The sequence below is a fragment of the Podarcis pityusensis genome, assembly GCF_964106645.2.
Source record: "Podarcis pityusensis genome assembly, chromosome: 4".
NCBI classification, from domain to species: domain Eukaryota; kingdom Metazoa; phylum Chordata; class Lepidosauria; order Squamata; family Lacertidae; genus Podarcis; species Podarcis pityusensis.
The window spans coordinates 6048471-6068457 of NC_138027.1; the positions used below are offsets into that span (position 1 = coordinate 6048471).

Consider the following 19987-nt stretch of genomic DNA (forward strand, 5'->3'; position numbering starts at 1 on the left):
CGGTTTACCAGGACTACCAAGAAGTGTTTGAGGAACAGGGGGCAGACCAGCTGCTGCCTCATTAGTCTTTTGACTGTGGCATAGACCTCCAGCCCGGAGTGACCCTGCCTGTGAGCTGCCTATACTCTCTTATGGAGCCAGAGAGCTAAGCCTTGCAGGACTTCCGTCGCAAGAACCTGGAGTGCGGGTTCATTCGGCCCTCTACCACACCCACCGCCGCTCCAGTACTCTTCATTAAGAAGTGTAGGGAGCTTCGTCCCTGCCATGATTACCGGGCCCTGGATAATATTACCATCCCAGACCGGTATCCCTTGCCCCTTATTGCAGAGTTGCTGGAGCGGGTGCAAGGGGCACAGATGTTCACCAAGCTGCACCTTCGGGGAGCCTACAATTTGATTAGGATCCGAGCCGGGGATGAGTGGAAGACAGCATTTGGGACACGGTATGGGCAGTTCGAATATCTGGTAATGCCTTTCGGGTTGTGCAATGTGCCTGCCGTGTTCCAACGGTACATCAACCACGTGTTCCAGGTCTTGCTAGACAAGTACGTGGTGGTGTACTTAGATGACATTGTGTGTTTTTTTAAAAAAGGACTTCCGGGTTGGCACCTCTGGCAATGGCGGATTTCCTCCGATCGGGAGGAATCCGCTCCGTGGAAAACAGGGTCTGAACCGCCACGGCGAGGCGGAGACCCATCAAAAACCACAGGCGGGAGAAGCCTGTGGACGTGGGATTCGGCTGGCACCTTTGCGCCCCCCCTACTCGCGGGGAAACCCGGTTTTGGGGATCCGGAGCAACGTGGGGTGAGTGGCGCTGTGCCTTGAATCGACTGCTTCTTTCACGGAGTTAAGCCGCATTGCTGTTGCCGGAGAGCGCTGACTTTTTCCTGTGGACAATTGGACTTTAAATAACTGCCCGTGAGTAGAATGGAAAATTGGATTAAGAAATTTCTTTTAATTTGGCACTGAAGCGGGAAGGTCTAAACAGGAAGTCTGCCTTCCGCTTTTTGTAGATAGATTGAAGCAAAGACACGGCAAGCTAGAGTTTAGAAAGTCGTCTGTAAAGGATCAATTTTCATCATTTAAAATTACTGAACCCCCCTTGGAAGCAGGAGAAGAGGGGGGAACTTTTTCTGGACTGTTTAAACCTGCAGAAGAGAGAATAAAGAAAAGCAATTCTCCACCGTCTTGAACCTGGGAGCGGGGTGTCAGGACAGACGTCCTCGGGAAGTTCATTGACTACAGACAAACGTTTTAGACAGATAGTTAAAAGAAGAGAAACATATTGATTCCATTGTTCCCCTTCGCATCTAAAAGGAACAAAATATTGACAAAATATCTGAAAAAGGAAACTTTGTTGTTAGATCTGCTTTAAAAAAAGAGAGAGAGAGAGATGGATACAAATAGAAGCTTTTTCCCCTAGAGGGAGCTTGTGAAACTGTTATTAAATCCGAACTGGGGAGCTTTGCAGCTGCAATAGATTAAGATCGTGGGATCAGACTCTGACCTTGAACAAGAATGTACTCGGAGGCTCTGGTGCTTGCCTTTTGCAAGACAAGTGCTTTATTGGAACAGTTACATAAGAAGATGGATTTGATGACTGTTGGGATCGGAAATTTTGGACAGGCAGTGGGTGCCTATATAGAACCCACTCAGGAATTAATCCAGGAGTGTGCTCTGACAGATCAGATGAGGGAGGAGGTTGTTGCTGGACCTCGTGAGGCAGAGATGGAGGGAACTGTGGCCCAGCAGGAACTTGAGTTGTTGGACTTGACAAATGAACCTGGAAAAAGCCAGATTTGGAGAGAGAGAGTTTTGTTTGGCTTGGAGATGGGGGGTTGGATAGATCCCCCTATGCAGGGATGTTTTGACCTTTCAAGTCTGGCTTTGGGCCGGGAGGAGATCGGAGTTGTGGGGGCCCTTAACTTTGAAGGGACCTTGAAATATGCTTTTAAATACCACATGGAGTTCAGTGTTGACTATGGAAAAGGGGCTGATCTGTCGAGAAGGGACAAAAATATTGTCAAGCTGGAGTCTCCCCGAGTGAAAGGAGCAGAAGACAAAGTAAAGTACAGGTATAAATATGAAGAAGATCTGCGGAAGGGACATGGAAGAGATCTAAGGGCCTCGGACATAAGGTTACCAGGTTGATGGACTAGATGGACGGGATAGAAAGGACTGACAAAACCCGAGACCAGGAGGAAGAGATGTTGGATGAAGATTGGAAGAAAGTTTTAAACAATTTATTTAGGAAAATCTTGTAAAAGTAAAGAGTATTAGAAAAATGTTGGAATGAAATTATTTGGCTTTAGCAGAAATGTTAAAAAGAATTATGTAAGAATATGTCATGGTTAAGAGAATTTGGTATAAACAAGATTTAAGTTTTAAGTTTTAGGGCTTTTTATGGTAAGATAAGGTTAAAATAGATTAAGGTAATTTAATGACAGAATATTATGAAAGATGGAAAAGATTTGCTGAGATAATTAATGACTAGAATACAAAAAAGGGAGGTATGAGGAGGTCGATGAAATAAGGTAATGACAGTTAATGATTTGGGAATATTGGATCTGTTTTTAAATTTTTTGTTTATTTTTGCTTTTTGATTTTGATGTATTATGTGTTTTGTTTTGTTTTGTTTTTGACTTTGATTTTTTATGCATTTCTATTGTTTACATGTTACTTGTCTTTTCCTTCTTGTTTTCTTTGTTTCTTTCTAATCTTAAATTTTTTAATAAATATCATTTTAAAAAAATAATAGATGACATTCTGATTTACTCCCACGACCCAACTTGCCATGAGGGTCATGTCCGGTCCATGTTGCAGCGCTTGCGAGAGCAATGCCTGTATGCTAAGCTCAGCAAGTGAAAGTTCCACCAGGGGTCGGTGGACTTCCTCGGTCACCAACTCTCCCCCTGATGGGGTGCAGATGGATCCCGGGAAGGTGGCAGCAGTTCAGGAGTGGGCGGCACCCTGGAAGCGCAAGGACCTACAGCGGTTCCTGGGGTTCGCCAACTATTACTGAACCTTCATTGTGGACTATGCTCACCGCGCCACCCCGCTGACCCGACTGCTGTGCCCCAAGACACCATTCTCCTGGGACAAGGAGGCAAAGGTGGCGTTTCAGGGGTTGAAAGCCTGTCTCCAGAGGGCACCACTTTTATAGCATCCTAATCCCTCTTGTCCCTTCGTGGTGGAGACCGACGCCTCCAGTACGGCTCTCGGTGCCATCTTGTCCCAGCAGCACGGTCCTGATGCGCTGCTGTTACTCTGCGCCTACTATTCCTGCCAGCTTCTTCTGGCAGAGTGTAACTATACAGTGTGGGAGCGAAAACTACTGGCCATCAAGGTGGCCTTTGAGGTCTGGGGCAATCATCTTGAGGGGGCAAGACACCTGGCGGATGTGAGAACTGACCACCGGAACCTGGAGTACCTCCAGACTGGGTCAACCACTTGGCATTGGAGGAATTCGCTTACAACAACGCGGTGAACGCCTCCACCGAGCAGACCCTGTTTCAGGCCATGGACGGTTACCATCCGCGTTTGTTCCCGGACGTGCTGCCAGCATCTGCTGACAGATTGGTTCCAGGAGCTCCAGTCTCAGCACCAACTATTGATGGAGCAACTGCACCAGGCCAAGGATGCGTACAAGGTCCAGGCCGACCGCCGCCACCAGGTGGGGCTGGAACTCCACATCGGCAAGCCATGGGGCTATATAAATTCTAATTGGACTCCGTTGGAATTGGGCAAGTGTATCCAGGCTGCAATTAGCTTTTTGGTCCCTTAGGAACAACTGAGCAACTTCCGTAGAGTGGAAGACCAGAGCCTATTATAATAAAAATCCCATGGAAAGACCAAGGCAAAGACATCTCTCTCAAGAAATGTCCAAACCTGTGCCACTAGAAGGTGACATGGTCAATATGAAAGCCCTACAGGGATTCACCAGGGATTGTTGCTGCTGTAATATGATGGAGGTGTGAAACCAGACGAGAGCTAGCTTTGACACCTGGGAACACACAAAAAAGGCAGAAACAAAACAAACTGCATTTTTCACTCACTATTTGACCTTCTCGCTAAGTGTAAAGCATAGACCACTATTGAGGATGTTTCTCCCAAACTGCAAGTATGCCACAAGTAATTTAGTACAAAATGCAACGTGTTATTTTTTATGTGATATCCTATGTCCAGCTATGTGCACTGCTACACTTGCAAATAGCCTTAAGAGGCCTGACATGCAAGTCTCTTAAGATTTACACGAAGGCATATAAATGTACCAAGCAAACACATATATTTTACGGGGGGCAAAAACCCCTAGGAATTTAAGAGTGGCTGTATTCCCTACACCCACAAGTCTCAGAATGCTTAGAACATAAAAACACAACATAAAAACACAAAACATCACGTGGTAAAATAGCATTAGATGTCAATAAGAAAAAGGCCTGGTTAAAAAGGGGCGGATTTGCCTGGCTCCTAAAGCTGTATAATGGTTTTTCTGACCTTTGTATGGATTCTTTGGTGGGAAGTAAGTTTAGAGTTAACAGTGAAGCTCTTTCCACATTCCACACACCGATAAGGTTTCTCCCCTGTATGAATTATTTGATGGGAAGTGAGATAGGAGCTCTGACTGAAGCTCTTTCCACATTCCACACACTGATAGGGTTTCTCCCCTGTATGAAGTCTCTGATGCCTAGTGAAACTGGAGCTATCAGTAAAACTCTTTTCACATTCTACGAACTGATAGGGTTTCTCCCCTGTATGAATTCTCTGATGCTGAGTGAGATTGGAGCTCTGACTGAACCTCTTTCCACATTCCACACACTGATAGGGTTTCTCCCCTGTATGAATTCTTTGATGGGAAGTAAGAGAGGAGCTACATGTGAAGCTCTTTCCACATTCCGCACACTAATAGGGTTTCTCCCCTGTATGAATTCTTTGATGGGAAGTGAGAGAGGAGCTACATGTGAAGCTCTTTCCACATTCCACACACTGATAGGGTTTCTCCCCTGTATGAATTCTTTGATGGGAAGTGAGACTGTGGCTGTGAGTGAAGCTCTTTCCACATTCCACACACTGATATGCTTTCTCCCCTGTATGAATCCTTTGATGGGAAGTGAGAGAGGAGCTACCAGTGAAGCTCTTTCCACATTCCACACACTGATAGGGTTTCTCTCCTGTATGAATTCTTCGATGGGAAGTGAGAGTGGAGCTACATGTGAAGTTCTTTCCACATTCCACACACTGATAGGGTTTCTCCCCCTTATGAATTCTTTGATGAGAAGTGAGAGAGGAGCTCTGACTGAAGCTCTTTCCACATTCTACGCACGGATAGGGTTTCTCCCCTGTATGAATTCTTTGATGGGAAGTGAGATGGGAGCTATGAGTGAAGCTCTTTCCACATTCCACACACTGATAGGGTTTCTCCCCTTTATGAATTCTTTGATGAGAAGTGAGAGAGGAGCTCTGACTGAAGCTCTTTCCACATTCTATGCACGGATAGGGTTTCTCCCCTGTATGAATTCTTTGATGGGAAGTAAGACTGTGGCTGTGAGTGAAGCTCTTTCCACATTCCACACACTGATAGGGTTTCTCCCCTGTATGAATTCTTTGATGGGAAGTGAGAAGGGAGCTCTGACTGAAGCGCTTTCCACATTCCACACACTGATGGGGTTTCTCCCCTGTATGAATTCTTTGATGGGAAGTGAGAGAGGAGCTACATGTGAAGCTCTTTCCACATTCCATACACTGATAGTGTTTCTCCCCTGTATGAATTCTTTGATGGGAAGTGAGATGGGAGCTATTAGTGAAGCTCTTTCCACATTCTACGCACGGATAGGGTTTCTCCCCTGTATGAATTCTTTGATGGGAAGTGAGATGGGAGCTATGAGTGAAGCTCTTTCCACATTCCACACACTGATAGGGTTTCTCCCCTGTATGAATTCTTTGATGGGAAGTGAGAGAGGAGTTACATGTGAAGCTCTTTCCACATTCCACACACTGATAGGGTTTCTCTCCTGTATGAATTCTTCGATGGGAAGTGAGAGTGGAGCTACATGTGAAGCTCTTTCCACATTCCACACACTGATAGGGTTTCTCCCCTTTATGAATTCTTTGATGAGAAGTGAGATTGGAGCTCTGACTGAAGCTCTTTCCACATTCTACGCACGGATAGGGTTTCTCCCCTGTATGAATTCTTTGATGGGAAGTGAGATGGGAGCTATGAGTGAAGCTCTTTCCACATTCCACACACTGATAGGGTTTCTCCCCTGTATGAATTCTTTGATGGGAAGTGAGAAGGGAGCTCCGACTGAAGTGCTTTCCACATTCCACACACTGATGGGGTTTCTCCCCTGTATGAATTCTTTGATGGGAAGTGAGACTGTGGCTGTGAGTGAATGTCTTTCCACATTCCACACACTGATAGGGTTTCTCCCCTGTATGAATCCTTTGATGGGAAGTGAGAGAGGAGCTATCAGTGAAGCTCTTTCCACATTCCACACACTGATAGGGTTTCTCTCCTGTATGAATTCTTCGATGGGAAGTGAGAGTAGAGCTACATGTGAAGCTCTTTCCACATTCCACACACTGATAGGGTTTCTCCCCTTTATGAATTCTTTGATGAGAAGTGAGAGAGGAGCTCTGACTGAAGCTCTTTCCACATTCTACGCACGGATAGGGTTTCTCCCCTGTATGAATTCTTTGATGGGAAGTGAGATGGGAGCTATGAGTGAAGCTCTTTCCACATTCCACACACTGATAGGGTTTCTCCCCTGTATGAATTCTTTGATGGGAAGTGAGAGAGGAGCTATGAGTGAAGCTCTTACCACATCCCATGCACTGATAGAGTTTCTTTTCAATGAGATTTTGTTGATGGGAAGTGGAATTGGAGCTCTGACTGCAGCTTTCTCCATACTCCAAATTTTTTTGTGGCTTCTCCTCTCTGGGGATTTTTTCGTGGTCACCTTTGTTCTCGATTTCCAATTCATAACAATCTGCATTGGGGACAAAAAGGGATTAGAGCCTCAGGAACAAATGGAGAAGAACTGAAGGGAGTTGCGTGTGTGTTCATTACCTGTGTTGTTTGTTTAATATGAGATTCGGATGAGTTGTTGAATGTTGCTTTGTTTATATAAAGCAGTGGTCAAAATTGTGAAAGACTTTTGGAAAAAAGTGTATTTCAGAGTTTTGATGGCTTATAACACCACTTCATTTGGAGTAATGTCATAAAATTATATATCAATGGAAAGATAATTCGATCAAAAATGCAATCAAGAATGCAATCCAACAAAGTTTGTTCAATTACCAGTATTCTATCAAACGTTATAGCCAAATAACCAGAAAAAGGAAGCACAACCTGCTTTGGTTGACTTTTAGTGTGTTATGTGATTGCTATCAAGTTGGTTGGTTTTTTGTGTCTTTTCATTTAGTGAGGGTGTAAGACATAATAAAATTATAGAAATGGCACAAGGAGTTGAGTGGTCCCCAGAAAGTGATGTAAGATTGTACTATTAAGTGAGCAAGGCTACAGTTATGAAGAAATTAGAAGAGAGATTGGGGAAAACTTAACCAAAGTTGGCCTTTCTATATTTTTGAAGAGGTATAAGGAGACTCAGTCACTACAAAAGTGACGATGGATGAGTGGAGAGACTGTGCCTACATGACAGAAGAAAATCATCTGGGTGTATACAAGATGACATGGCGCAATGTAATGGGAAGTTGAGTGCAAGGACTGGTCTAAATTAGAATTCTAAGAAAAAGCCATTGTTATCTCTCAAGCAAAGGTTGAAAAGATGAAACCCATGTTAACTGGACAGTGGAACAATGGGGCGGTGTTATTTGGAGCGATGAGACCCAAATCTCCTTGCTTGGTAGTGATGGCATGAAATACCCGAGAAGAATCAGATAACATTTACATCCTACTTGCATTACACTGACCGTGAAACACCCAAACAGTGTGATGATCTGGGGTTGTATGGCAGCAAAAGATGTGGGCAGAATTTGCGTCATTAATGGGAATATAAATGCGGAAAAATGCATAAACGAAATATGTGAGCCCAAACTGAAGTGTTCCGCAGGTGATCTTTTCCCAGATACCGAAGCATTTATATATTTTCAACAGGATTCAGCTCTATGTCGTGTTGCTGCTGTGTGCAAAAGGTGTATTCAAGATAATGATATTTCACTGCCGTAAGGGCCTGGGAATAGCCCACACTTTAACCCGATCAGAAATCTATGGAGCCGACTAAAGAAACTTGTTATTCAGAAGCAACCCAGCAATAAAGCCCAATTAACAGAGGCCATAATTCAGTCTTGGTTTCGCATTATTACAGCTGCAGAACTAAAAACTTGGTTCACTTCATGGGAAGGCGTTGTAAGGCCGTAATTAAAGCTAAAGGTTACCAATGGTTACCAAAGGTTTCACGTTTTTTCTTTATGACTGCTGTTCTAATAAATACTCCTTCATAAAATTCATCGCATTACATTCTTCATTAAATTATCTTTCCATTGCTATATAATTTTATGGTATTACTCCACACAAAAGTGGTGTTATGAGCCATCAAACCTCAGAAATACACTTTTCACAAAAGGTTTCCACAATTTCGGCCACTAGGAGAAGTTGTTCATTTTAAAGTTAATGTTCTTTTATATGGAATCAGATTATTATTATTTATGTTTCATGTTTATATGTGTGTTGGAAGCTGCCCAGAGTGGCTGGGGCAACCCAGCCAGATGGGCAGGGTATAAATATAAATTATTATTATTACTACAGTACCTTGATTTAAGAATAGTCCTGTTCCGGAAAGTTTGTAAACCGAGGTACCACTGTATCATCATCATCATCACCACCACCACCACTGCTACTTCTACCTGAAATTCAATAAGTCTAGCTCTTCTCTGGGATGAATTTTGCTTGGCCCAGTCATGGCATCCCCTCCATCTCCAATGTCAGTCGTCTCTTTGGTCAACCCAAGACTGACAGCAGCAAAAACAAAAGCGGAAAACCTGAAGCTACTTATCTTTCCTAACAATTCTGAAGCTGACATTTAAGATGGCCTGGGCAGTTGAGACCAGCCCAATCGTGGTAGAAAAAGGAATAATTTGAGGAAGGCTGTTCAAAGAAAAAACTGTAATTTACTCTTTATTGTGGGGGTGTTAGGTTCCCAGGTGTTATAGGGGTCATTATTGAGATCTGTGAAAATAGATGAGGTTGGTCCATAGAGGTATTTTTTGAATTTCCAGGCAGATATGACAATCCCACAGGGAGCCTTACCAAGAGAGGCCACGATCCCACAATTCTCCTCTATGACGTCCTTATGCAGAGCTCTCTGGTCAGGATCCAGCAACGCCCACTCTTCGTCCGTGAAACGAACAGCGACATCTTCAAAGCACACTGGACCCTAAAAGAAAAAGGGAAATGTCCTCCTCTGAGACAGCAGAAATATGATCTGCTACACAATGCTCTGTTGTTTCCTTCCTGTAAATTGCAGTGTTGTTTCAATAGGATTGCTTTGCTGCACATTTTATTTATGGATGCTTATTTTATTCTGCGTTTTAAGTATGGGTATTCGTTTTTGTGCAAATAGGTTGTAGTCCACCTTGTGTTATTCAAGTCATTCTGCCTAGGCAAGCATTCCAGTTTCCCCAATGGAAGGATCCACATTCTCTTCTCCTCGTGAGCTCTTCTGGGGAGTTCCCTCCCAATGCCCTAGAGCCAAATTCAAGGGGTTCATGGAGGAATGGGGAGGGGGAGGAATGGGAGGCAGGCCCCATTTTGCAGCCGATGGGGCTGGTTAGGTGAATCCAGGCCACTATTTGTTCTCATTTGTCCACTGCTTAGAAAACAATTTTAGCATTCAGTGATCAATCTAGAAATAAAATAAGCCTATTTTGAATGGTCATCTGTCTTGGATGATCTAGCAGAGATTCCTGCATTGCAGGGGGTCTCCTGGCTCTGAGAGACAAGCAGGGAGGGTGGCTTCTGGCAAAAGGAGAGGGAGCCACCGGTGGCTCCTCCTTCTCCTGACTCACATCAGCCTCTCGACCTTCCTCTCCCACTTGCCTCCTTCCTCTTCTGCCTCTGATTCTGCACTGCATTCTGCCAGAGTCTCCCAGCTCACTAAGCTCTGTTTCCCCTTCAGCTTCTGACACCTCCTCTTCCCAGGCTTCTCCCTCTTGCCCCTCTGACCGCTCATCCTTCCTCCACCTCCACTCCTTCGGCTCTGAGCCATCTTCCCTTCCTGGTTCCCCGGCTGCTTCCTCCCACCATTCCTCTGTGCCCAACCAGTCCATGACATTGCTCCATCCCTCGGTCTCTGTCGCCACAAGGCAGCTTCCCCTGACCTGATCTGGTTCCACAGCCGTTGCTTCCCTTCTGCCCCCATGAAAAGGCGGATCAGGAGGTCTTGCTGGCATCCTTCCGTCACCTGCAAGAGAAAAAAAGGTAAGCAGGACGCCAGGAGTGCCGGCTTCTCTCACAGGTGAAACAGGGCATCTCTAACTACAGATGGGCCTTTGAGAAGGACTTACCTACTGAGAGTATTTGGACGTTTGTGCCCATTTCATATGTTTGTTTGTGCAGAAATACATCTCCCCTCCTCTGGACCCTTATTCCCAACCATCTATCCCCAAAACAAGATTAAAAAACCCTCAGATGAGTTGGAAAACCAACAGAATGAGACCAGTGGAGAAAAACCACCTTCCTCCTTACCCAGTGGCCTCTCTCTGGTGTCCAACGGAGGCCTCTCTGCCTCACAGGAATCCAGGTCCATTTCTGCAAAGAGATCCTTTCCCTGAAAAAAAACACAATGATTCAAACCAGAGAATGGGGAGAAATACTAGAAAGAGAATGACAAAGACTTGAAGGGTGTGAGATCTCATTCCATGGATGCTTTCCCAGGAAAAGGATGGGCCAACAGCAGACCATTATGGGATGTTCTCTGTCCTGTTTGGAGCCCCTTGGGAGTATCCAGAGGAAAGTCTCTCTCACCTGCTTTCTCTCCTCTGCCTGACTCAGGAGGAAACCTTCGGCCAGGGCCACCGCCTGGGAACTGGTCTCCGCTCCGCAGTCCCTCACCCAGCTCTCCATCTCCAGGGGAAGGACAGCCAAGAACTGCTCCAAGATCACCAGGTCCAGCATCTCAGCTTTCGTGTGCCTTTCTGGCTTCAGCCACTGATGGTCAAGGTGGTAGAGTCGGCTGCAAACCTCTCGGGGTCCTTTGGCCTCCTGGCAGCAGAACTGCCTCAACTGCTGGCTCTGCACCTCTGAGCATAGAGTGCCCTCCTCACCCAGGATCTTCTGCACTGGGTTTTCCCAAAATCCTCCACTGCTCCCAGTTTGGCTGGCATGGCCTCTTCCTGCTTCAGGGCCAGCCGAGTCTTGCTCATCCATCTGTGCTCTCAGGAAGCCTCTGAGAGATCGGAAGGAACCCTTTGGTCTTCTGCCAAGTTCTGCCTGTCTAAATGAGAAGCTCTAGCAAATCCTACAAAGCAAATACATTGTTCTGTTACAGAATTTGTAGGACAGGAGGGGAAATGGTTCCCTGAGCAAGCATGACTGCACCACATCCCAGACCATGAGCTATCTTTTTGAAAGAGAAGAAACAAGTCTCTAGCCTTCTAGCAATGCAAAATGTGGAGGCAACTGAACGGATTTCTGAGAGATTAATCAACCTGGTTTCCCCATCCTTCCAGTCAATTGATGACGTCGGAACCTACTGACAAACGAGTCGTTTCTATCTTGTGAAAAATGGATGCTTGGTTCTAGTGGGGTCCTCAGGAGTTGCCCCCCACACCTACACCCACTCCGCTGCTTCTGTCTCCTTTTCTTGCACTTGGACTCTCTGCCACTCTCAGAATAGATTTCTGGGGTGGGGTCCCTTTTTTTTGCTCTGAGGGCCAGGTATGTATCTGATCAACCCCCTGAGGGCCAAGTGGGCAGGACCAAAGACATCTCCCTTGAAATTTAGGAGGGTAATTTTTTATTCTTATATTCTTCTTCTTATTATTATTATTAACACACACACAGCCACTGATGCCAAGGTCCCTGGAGGCTCGGTGAGTAGGAGCGCCGATTTCCAGGTGGTTTTCCAGCAATAATCCCTTTGGGGCAGAGACAGGGGCGCCGACTTATAAAAAATATTGGGGGGGCCCATACCGGGGTCCTGGGGGAGGGAGAACGCGAGAAGCAGCGCGAGCCTCTGAGAGAACGCGAGACCCCGCGCAGCTGCTGCTCCTGCCTCAAGGCAGCGGGTTGGCCGGGTAGGCGTCGGTTCCTTGCTTGAGCAGGACCCCCGTGCCTGCCTGACTCCCTCCAGGTAGACCGGGTAGGAACCTGGCCCTTTGTATAGAAGCGACAGGCGGGCGGCAGGCAGGCAGGCAGGCAGCATGGCCGTCCCCTGCCTGCCTGCCTGCTTCCAGGTAGACCGGGTAAGAACCTGGACCTTGGTATAGAAGACAGGCTTGCAGGCAGGCAGGCGGCTGCTGCTGCTGTTCGGTCGGCGGCTCCTTTGCTTTGCTTGCTGCCGCCCAGGCCCCGGGAGCCACAGAGCCAGCGCCGCCTGAGGAGGAATATCCAGCCCATTCAGAGACGCTGCTGCTTCTCTCTCTCTCTCTCTCTCTCTCTCTCTCTCTTGTTGTTGTTCCGTTCGGATTCCCCCTCCCACCCGGCGGCTCCTCTGGCGCGTCCTGGCAGCAGCAGCGGCGGCGGCGGCAGCTCCTCCTGCAAAACACTTTTCCCTCTCCCTCGGTGTGTTTGTATTTGCGTGTGCGTGCGCGCGGCGAGCGAGTGCACCTCCGGCCTCTCTCTCCCTCTCTCTCTCCCCCGCCCTGCAATCTCCTCGGGACTCTCCAGTCCTTTTGATGTCGCCGCGGCCGCAGCGCTGGCCTGCCAGACTTTACACGAAGGTTCGCGCACTAATAATTTTCTTAAATTATTGGGGGGGCTCTGCCCCCCCAATCGAATTTTTGAGGGGGCTCGGGCCCCCTCAGGCCCCATGGAGTCAGCGCCTATGGGCAGAGAGGATGTGGTCCTGGGATGCCATGCTCTGGGTGCGAGGTGATGGCTGCCGTGGCCTCCATGTGGAGCTGCCCTTGGAGACACTGGGAAACTGCTCCCCCATGCAGTGGCCAGACTATGGGCTGGGATCCCTCTCTTTGTTCCTGGCCTTTCTTTCCCACCTTAACGTCCTTCCTCCCTGTGGGGTTTTTTTTTGGGGGGGGGGGCTAGTCCACCTCCTCGTCCAGCTTTGGAAAACCACTTGCACATGTTTCCTCTGTTGTGCAATGAGGCTGAGCGATGTCACACAGAGTAAAAGTACCAGGGACTCCTTTGTTTAAAGAGGGGAGATATTTTCAGAAAGGGGGGGGCGGAGGGCCAAATGAGTTTGGGATCCTCTGATCTCCAGGAAGGAGAGCGTGGCAGACCTGGCCCCTCCCGGATCAGGCCCCCCAGGCATCCTCCCCTGCTGCAGCCCTGGGACCCCCCCCCCGTCTCCCCACTGCACCCTCTGGGGGGAGAGAGAGGAGACTCACCAGATCCCAGGAGGGGACAGCGAGGCAGCCCTTGCAGGGGAGACCCCAAAGCAAGGGAAGGACTGGGGAGGGAGGGGCCTTGGCTCTGGAGGACCTGGCCCCCCTTGCTTCCTGTCCTCTCTAGGAAGGCAGCTCAGTTCTCTTTAACCCTTGCCAAGCCGAGTCCCTCCAGCTCAGCCCTCTCTCGCTTGGCAGATCCTCAGATTTTTATTATTTTTTTATGCATTTAGGTGCCACCCTGGCTAAGCCAATCCCCAGATATCGTTTTGGGGGTGACTCTTGGTTGGACTCTGAGCATCTCCCTCCCTTGTCCAGAAACCAGAGGAAGAGCTTGCAGGGAAAAGGGCTTTGCAGGAGGCAAGGAAGCTCCTCCTAGAATTCAGGAGTGGAGAGATAGGAGGGGATCCCAGGGTCATCTAGTCCTATTATTATTATTATTATTATTATTATTATTATTATCATTACAACCCCCAGCAATGCAGGAATCTCAGCTAAAGCATCCATGGCAGATGGCCGTCCGATCTGTGCCCAACTGCTCTTAGATGTCCCTCAAGGCATCGGGTCCTGAGTTCTAGCCCTGCTGAAGCAATCGCACTGGCTGCCAAGCAGGAACCCAGCGAAGTTCAAAATAAATAATTCCTATTCTCATCATAAATGAGTAATACTTTCCTATGCATGCTTTTTATACTAATATACAAAAGTATGCCATTTCCCTTTCCAGAAATGGATGGTTGTTGTTATTATGTTTAGGGAAGCTTTTAATATTTGTTGGACTATTGTATTTTAATATTTTGTTGGAAGCCGCCCAGAGTGGCTGGGGAAACCCAACCAGATGGGCAGAGTATAAATGTATTATTATTATTATTATTATTATTTATTAAATTGATCAGGTGAGTTTTCTCCTTTCGAAAGAGGGAGGTGGAATCTCCACGGTTGCTAATGGCATAACGTTGAAAGACTAGGGAAATATGGGGAGCCCTAGAGCATCTGCTTGGCATGCAGAATGTCCCAGGGTCAACCCCTGACATCTCCTGCAAGGGCCGGACGAAATCCCTGCCTGAAACTCTGGGGAGCTGCTGCCAGTCAGTGTAGGCCAGGGGTCCTCAAACTATGTTCCCTGGGCCAAATCCAGCCCGCCAGGGTCGTGAATCTGGCCTGCACGGCCCCTTCAGTACCCGCCAAGTGTCCGAGGCTGAAAGCATCTCGCCACCCGCTCAGTCAGTCCCTACATTGCGCGGAGGTAAACGCCACTAGCGTGGTGGCAGCTCTACCTATGACAGGCCAGGGGGTTTCGCCCGGGGACGGGAAAGTGTTTTCTTTTGGCTTGAAGAGCGATGTTCAGGTTGGTGGAGGAAGGCAGACTTGGGTCGATTTGGTTTTGTTACATAGACGTTTACTTTAAAGGTGGTAGAAGGAAGTATAGTCCTATTTCTGTAAGTGGCACAGGGGTCTTTCCACTCATGTGGTTTACATGCTCTGAGAGATGGGATCTATTTTGTTATTTTAATTTTAAAAGGGTGGAGTGGAACCGGAGATTGACCGTCTTGTTAGCCTGGGGCAGGGGGCAGCAACCTTTTTCAGCCATGAGGCGGTCCACTGTCCCTCAGACCATGTGGGGGGCCAGACTACATTTTTTGGGGGGGATGAACAAATTCCTATGCCCCACAAATAACCCAGAGACGCATTTTAGAAAAAAGGACACATTCTACTCATGTAAAAACACACTGATTCCCGAATTGTCTTTTTTTAAAAAATAATAATAATTTTTATTAACAGGCCAATCACATTATCCATATCACATTAATTCCAAATTATACAGCCAAATTTTAAATTTTGTTGGGGGTACCCATACATCAAGCTCAGCTCGAGTCCAAAACAGCATCACTTATCTTACTGCTTTAATTAGACAGTTCTGTCCAGGTTAAAAGCTGGCATTCTATGTGGATTTTGTACTCTTCCAAAAATCATATCAATCAGGGACAGCCTCTGTACAATGCTTCCATAAACAAAATTAATATCCGATCTGTCCTTTATTTTTCTCAGGCTTACCAAATAAATCAATTGAGTCTGGGGTTCTGTCAGGTCAAACTTGCATTCCAGCATTCCTTCTCATTCGAACAATCCTGATTCTCCTCCCCCAGTCCTTCTTCCTCCGACAAGCCTGTCTTGGCGAGACGCCATTTTTTAACTGCGTCATAAAAATTTTCCTCTTTTCTCACCATTCTCCAGTCTTCTTTCCTGTTATACTCCATCCCACATAGTTCTTAAAATCCTGCCTATGATTCATAAAAACGTGACGATCTTGTTTCTATTTGGGGTGAAGGGTTATTAATGTCACATCATGCAGAGAGGAAAAAAAAGAGTTTTTTCCTCCACCCACCCCCCCTTCGTTCCAAGCATACAGTCTCCTTATGGTAATTCATCAGAAGATTTACTTATCCGTCCGTCACTCCTGGTCGCAGAGATCCATTAATCAGCAGTCTTATCAGTCGAGCTTTACTTGATGTATGCGCTTTCAGCTTCATTTCCAATCATATGTTTCCAATTATAATTCCGAGCTGAAGCAACCAGTACGCGCTGATTGGAATCGGAGTCAGGAAGATCTGACTTCACCGAGGGCCTGTGCCAAGTGTTCAGCACCCCCATCACTCGTATCAGGGGGTGCATTGTGAACACAGCTGGCAGGACAGTGTCCCCCCGCATCCTGGGGGGATTAGGAAGGCTGCATACTTCCCATAGCAGCCCCTTAGTACCTCGTATGGGTCAGAGAGATGTTATTGTCGGCCATCTTCCAACGCACCACCTGGTGGCCCCCCTGATTCCCGAATTGTCCGCAGGCCGGATTGAGAAGCTTGCCTACCCCTGGCCTGGGGAGCCACATTCTGGTTGAAGGAGGCCAGGATTGGCCCCCAAGGCTTGGGATGTCCCTCCTCCCCTGCAGTAGGACTTGGAATCCAGGAGAAAACTCTTGGAATAGCCTTGCCAGGTGCTCAGGGACGGACTCACCTGTCCCCATGTCATTCTCTTTGCAGATGTGCTGCGGTTGCACATCCCTCCCTCAGGGGTGAGTATTGGAGAGAACCAGAGCAGGGACTCAGACCTGCCCTCCTTGCCCCCCACTCTGCACTCTCGGATGTGGAGAAGCCCTCCCTTTGTGAGGAACTGACAGCCTGACTTTTGCCTTTCAGCTGCTGGAGGAAGATCAGCTGTACCTGCCGGAGGTGATCCAGAACTGCCAGGCAGCTCAGCTCAGGGGGCTCCGAACCCTGAAGTGCTCCAAGCAAGAGACGACCAAAGCCATGCTGGTGAGTGATGGGTGGTGTGGGAGACCCCCATGGGGAAGTGGGAGAGGGAGGAGCTTTGGAGAAAGGGAAGTATCTGGGAATTTGGATGACGGCAAAGAATATAAATCTTTTTAATGACAATTATCAACCAGTCTGGAAGGAGATTAGGGAAGGTCAAGGGAAAAGACCAAGAATTAAATTTAAAATATTGACAGATAAGAAGGAAAGAGGGGGGGTTCGCAGTACCTGTTCTGAAACTCTATTATGAAGCGGCATGTTTATGTTGGACAAAGGACTGGATAACTCAGGAGAACCTAGACTTGTTAGATTTGGAGGGGTTCAACAATAGATTTGGATGGCACTCTTATCTTTGGTGTGGTAAGGCAAAAGTGCATAAGGGGTTTACAAATCATGTGATAAGAGGTGCCTTATTTGAAGTCTGGGAAAGAAACAAGAATTTGTTGGAAAGGAAAACACCGTGGTGGCTGTCACCAATTGATATATTAACAGTTAAAAAACTGAACATACTAGGGAGAGGAACCACATATGAGGAAATTTTGATGAAGGCCGAAAAAGGTTGGAAATTAAAGCCCTATGAGTGTATTGCTGAAAAATTGACAGGATGGTTGCAATACCATCAAGTCAATGATGTCTTTAAAGAGGATAAAAAAAATAGGATTTGAGAATAAAAAAATTGAAATTTCAAATAGATATTTTAGAGAGTAAATTCAAGCTATTATAAAAAATGTACAATCTCTTACTAGAATGGAACACAAAAGATGAATTTATAAAAGAGGCTATGATAAAATGGGCCATTGATTTAGGACATAACATAGAATGTGATGTATGGGCCAAACTCTGGAATGAGAGCATAAAATTCACTGCTTGTTCTGCCTTAAAAGAAAATGTTATGAAGATGGTTTATCATTGGTATCTCACTCCCACCAAATTGGCAAAAATGTATAGAACAAGTAGTAAAACCTGCTGGAAGTGCAAGGAAAAAGACAGCGACTTCTATCATATGTGGTGGTCTTGCAATAAAATAAAAGAGTTTTGGGATGCGGTTTACAACGAGTTAAAAAAGATGTTTAAGTACAGTTTTCCCAAAAAGCCGGAAGAATTTTTGCTAGGTTTGGTGGGAGAAGGGATTAAAAAGATAGATCAAAGATTATATTTATATGCAACAACTGCAGCCAGAGTTTTGATAGCTCAAAAGTGGAAAGCAACAGGAGATGCCGACAATAAGAGAATGGCAGATAAAGTTGGTTGAGTATGCTGAGATGGCTGAATTGACACACAGAATTCGCAATCAGGAGGAGACAAAGTACCAAAAAGAATGGAGTAAATTTATGGTTTATATAAGTGAGAATTGTACAAATATGAAAACGTTGGCAGGATTGAAATAAATCTCATGTCATGGTATAATTTATAATTAAAGAATCTTAAACTATAGAATGGAATAGGAAAACTGATGGAAGGGAAGGACGGAAGCTAATGGATCTATGAAACACAAAGTAGGATACATGTAATAAGATGTGATGTTTTGGTGGTGGGTGGTGGGGGTTGGTTGGTGATTGTAAATTTCAATAAAAATCATTAATAAAAAAGAAGAAGAATGGGTTGTCTGTCTGCCGGAGAGGAGGACTCTACTGGCCTAGGTTCACGTATCCTGTTTGAAAAGGGAATCATCTTAGGGACTTCCTGTGAACATCTGGGTCAGGAATGCTGTTCCTGGAATTGACAAACACACAAGACATAACCGGCTGTGCATTCACATAAACAATACTCTTCTATATATTCTTATCAGAATATCAAATGTTTATCTTGCACATAAACAACACATAAAGTGCAATAATATAGACGGAAGTCCCAATAAATCAGTTCATTCATAAAGACCAAATGTCTGCTAAGTCCAAATTGGGGACTACTACATTTCCACATTGTTGACAAAGGGTGATGGCCTGGGATTCAGACTTGGATGCTGAACCTGAGGGATCCCAGCCTGCACAGGATTCCCTGCCTCCAGAACCAGCTGAGCCAGGGCTGGGGCATGAGCCTGAAGGGTCCTCACCTGTGCTGGATCCTCAGGTGCAGGCACCAGCTGAGTCTGCTCTGGCTCCTGAGGTGATGGAGGACCCATTACCTGCAGGTGCTCCACTCTCAGCCCCGTCAGAGAAAGCTGAGGTTGCCTCTGGGTCCGGTAACCCTCCAGCCTCTCCTGAGCTGCAGAGGCTCAGGGTTAGAGAGGCGAGTCACCAGAGGATCGGGGCCACCTTATGCCTCAGGGCAGAAAAAAGCCGGCCAGCCCCAGTTCCAAGCTGCAGAAGCAACATTGTTGGTTGCTAGTTCTTGCCTGAGCTCCTGACACACCATGGCTACCTGCTTGCAAGCCTGTTCCTGACTTCACCCAACTCCCTGCCCTGCACCCAGCTTCAGCTACTACGGACTGCCTCCACGTTGCACCTTTGACCACGGACTGGACTTGGACCTAGCCTCTCGGGTAACCCACGGGACCAGCACAGTTTGCTCCCGCCATATCCGCACTCCCCCTTCGTTGGGGTGCGTTCGGGAGGAACCAGAAGCCATGGCTGACCAGGCGTCTGCGCTGGTGGCATCGGCTCAGGAAAACCAGGTCTTGACCCACATCGTTCAGGAGCTAAGCAATGCAGCTACAGCGCTTCAGCAGTGTTTGGACGCCTTACCAGCTTCTGGTGCCGACACCCCAGCTTCTGACAAGTACCCAGTGGCCCTGCCAGAGAAATTCAATGGGTCCCCAGCCAGCTTTCCCATGTTTCTTGCCCAGACCAAGCTGTATATTCAGGGTCGAGCCCGGAATTTCCCCGATGACCGCACCAAGGTGCACTTCCTGAACAGCTTGCTGAAGGACCGGGCAGCCAAGTGGGCATTGCCGCTGCTCCGGCAAGACTCTCCCTTGCTGACAGACTATACAGCGTTTTGCAACCATCTGGAAACCGCATTCGGCAACCCTCAGAAGGGGAGTCAAGCCAATCGGGCGATTCGGCGGTTGAAACAGGACAAGTCCATAGTGGCCACCTACGCCACAGAATTTCAGCTGTTGGCACAGGACTTGTCCTGGAATGACTCCGCCCTTCAGGACCAGTATCTCGAGGGGCTTTCAGATGAGATACTGGACCAGCTGGCCATGATGGATCGCCCCAC

The 19987-nt window shown here is 47.0% G+C and overlaps 2 protein-coding genes and 1 long non-coding RNA gene across 7 annotated transcripts in view; 1 reads left to right on the forward strand and 2 right to left on the reverse strand.

The window, feature by feature from the left end:
• Positions 1-19987, reverse strand: part of LOC308475333 (uncharacterized protein) — a 33742-nt gene that overhangs the window by 3844 nt on the left and 9911 nt on the right. The gene's annotated exons all lie outside the window — the stretch shown is intronic.
• The window catches only part of LOC308475075 (uncharacterized protein), a 166728-nt gene continuing 150779 nt past the window's right edge, over positions 4039-19987 (reverse strand). For 2 of the 5 annotated variants that reach the window (XM_081001896.1, XM_081001892.1), the window contains 2 exons: positions 9265-9391; positions 4039-6985 (listed from right to left, as the gene is read on the reverse strand). In XM_081001896.1, the coding sequence (XP_080858022.1) occupies positions 4899-6985; positions 9265-9391 (2214 nt within the window). In that variant the 3' untranslated portion in view covers positions 4039-4898. Of the gene's footprint in view, positions 6986-9264; positions 9392-10334; positions 10418-10701; positions 10784-10980; positions 11474-13523; positions 13699-19987 lie in introns of those variants that run through there. The other 3 variants (XM_081001894.1, XM_081001895.1, XM_081001893.1) reach the window with 3 other exon arrangements.
• Positions 17588-19987, forward strand: part of LOC308475429 — a 59162-nt gene continuing 56762 nt past the window's right edge. The window contains exon 1 of the long non-coding RNA XR_013985183.1: positions 17588-18717. This is a non-coding gene — a long non-coding RNA (uncharacterized lncRNA). The remainder of the gene's footprint in view (positions 18718-19987) is intronic.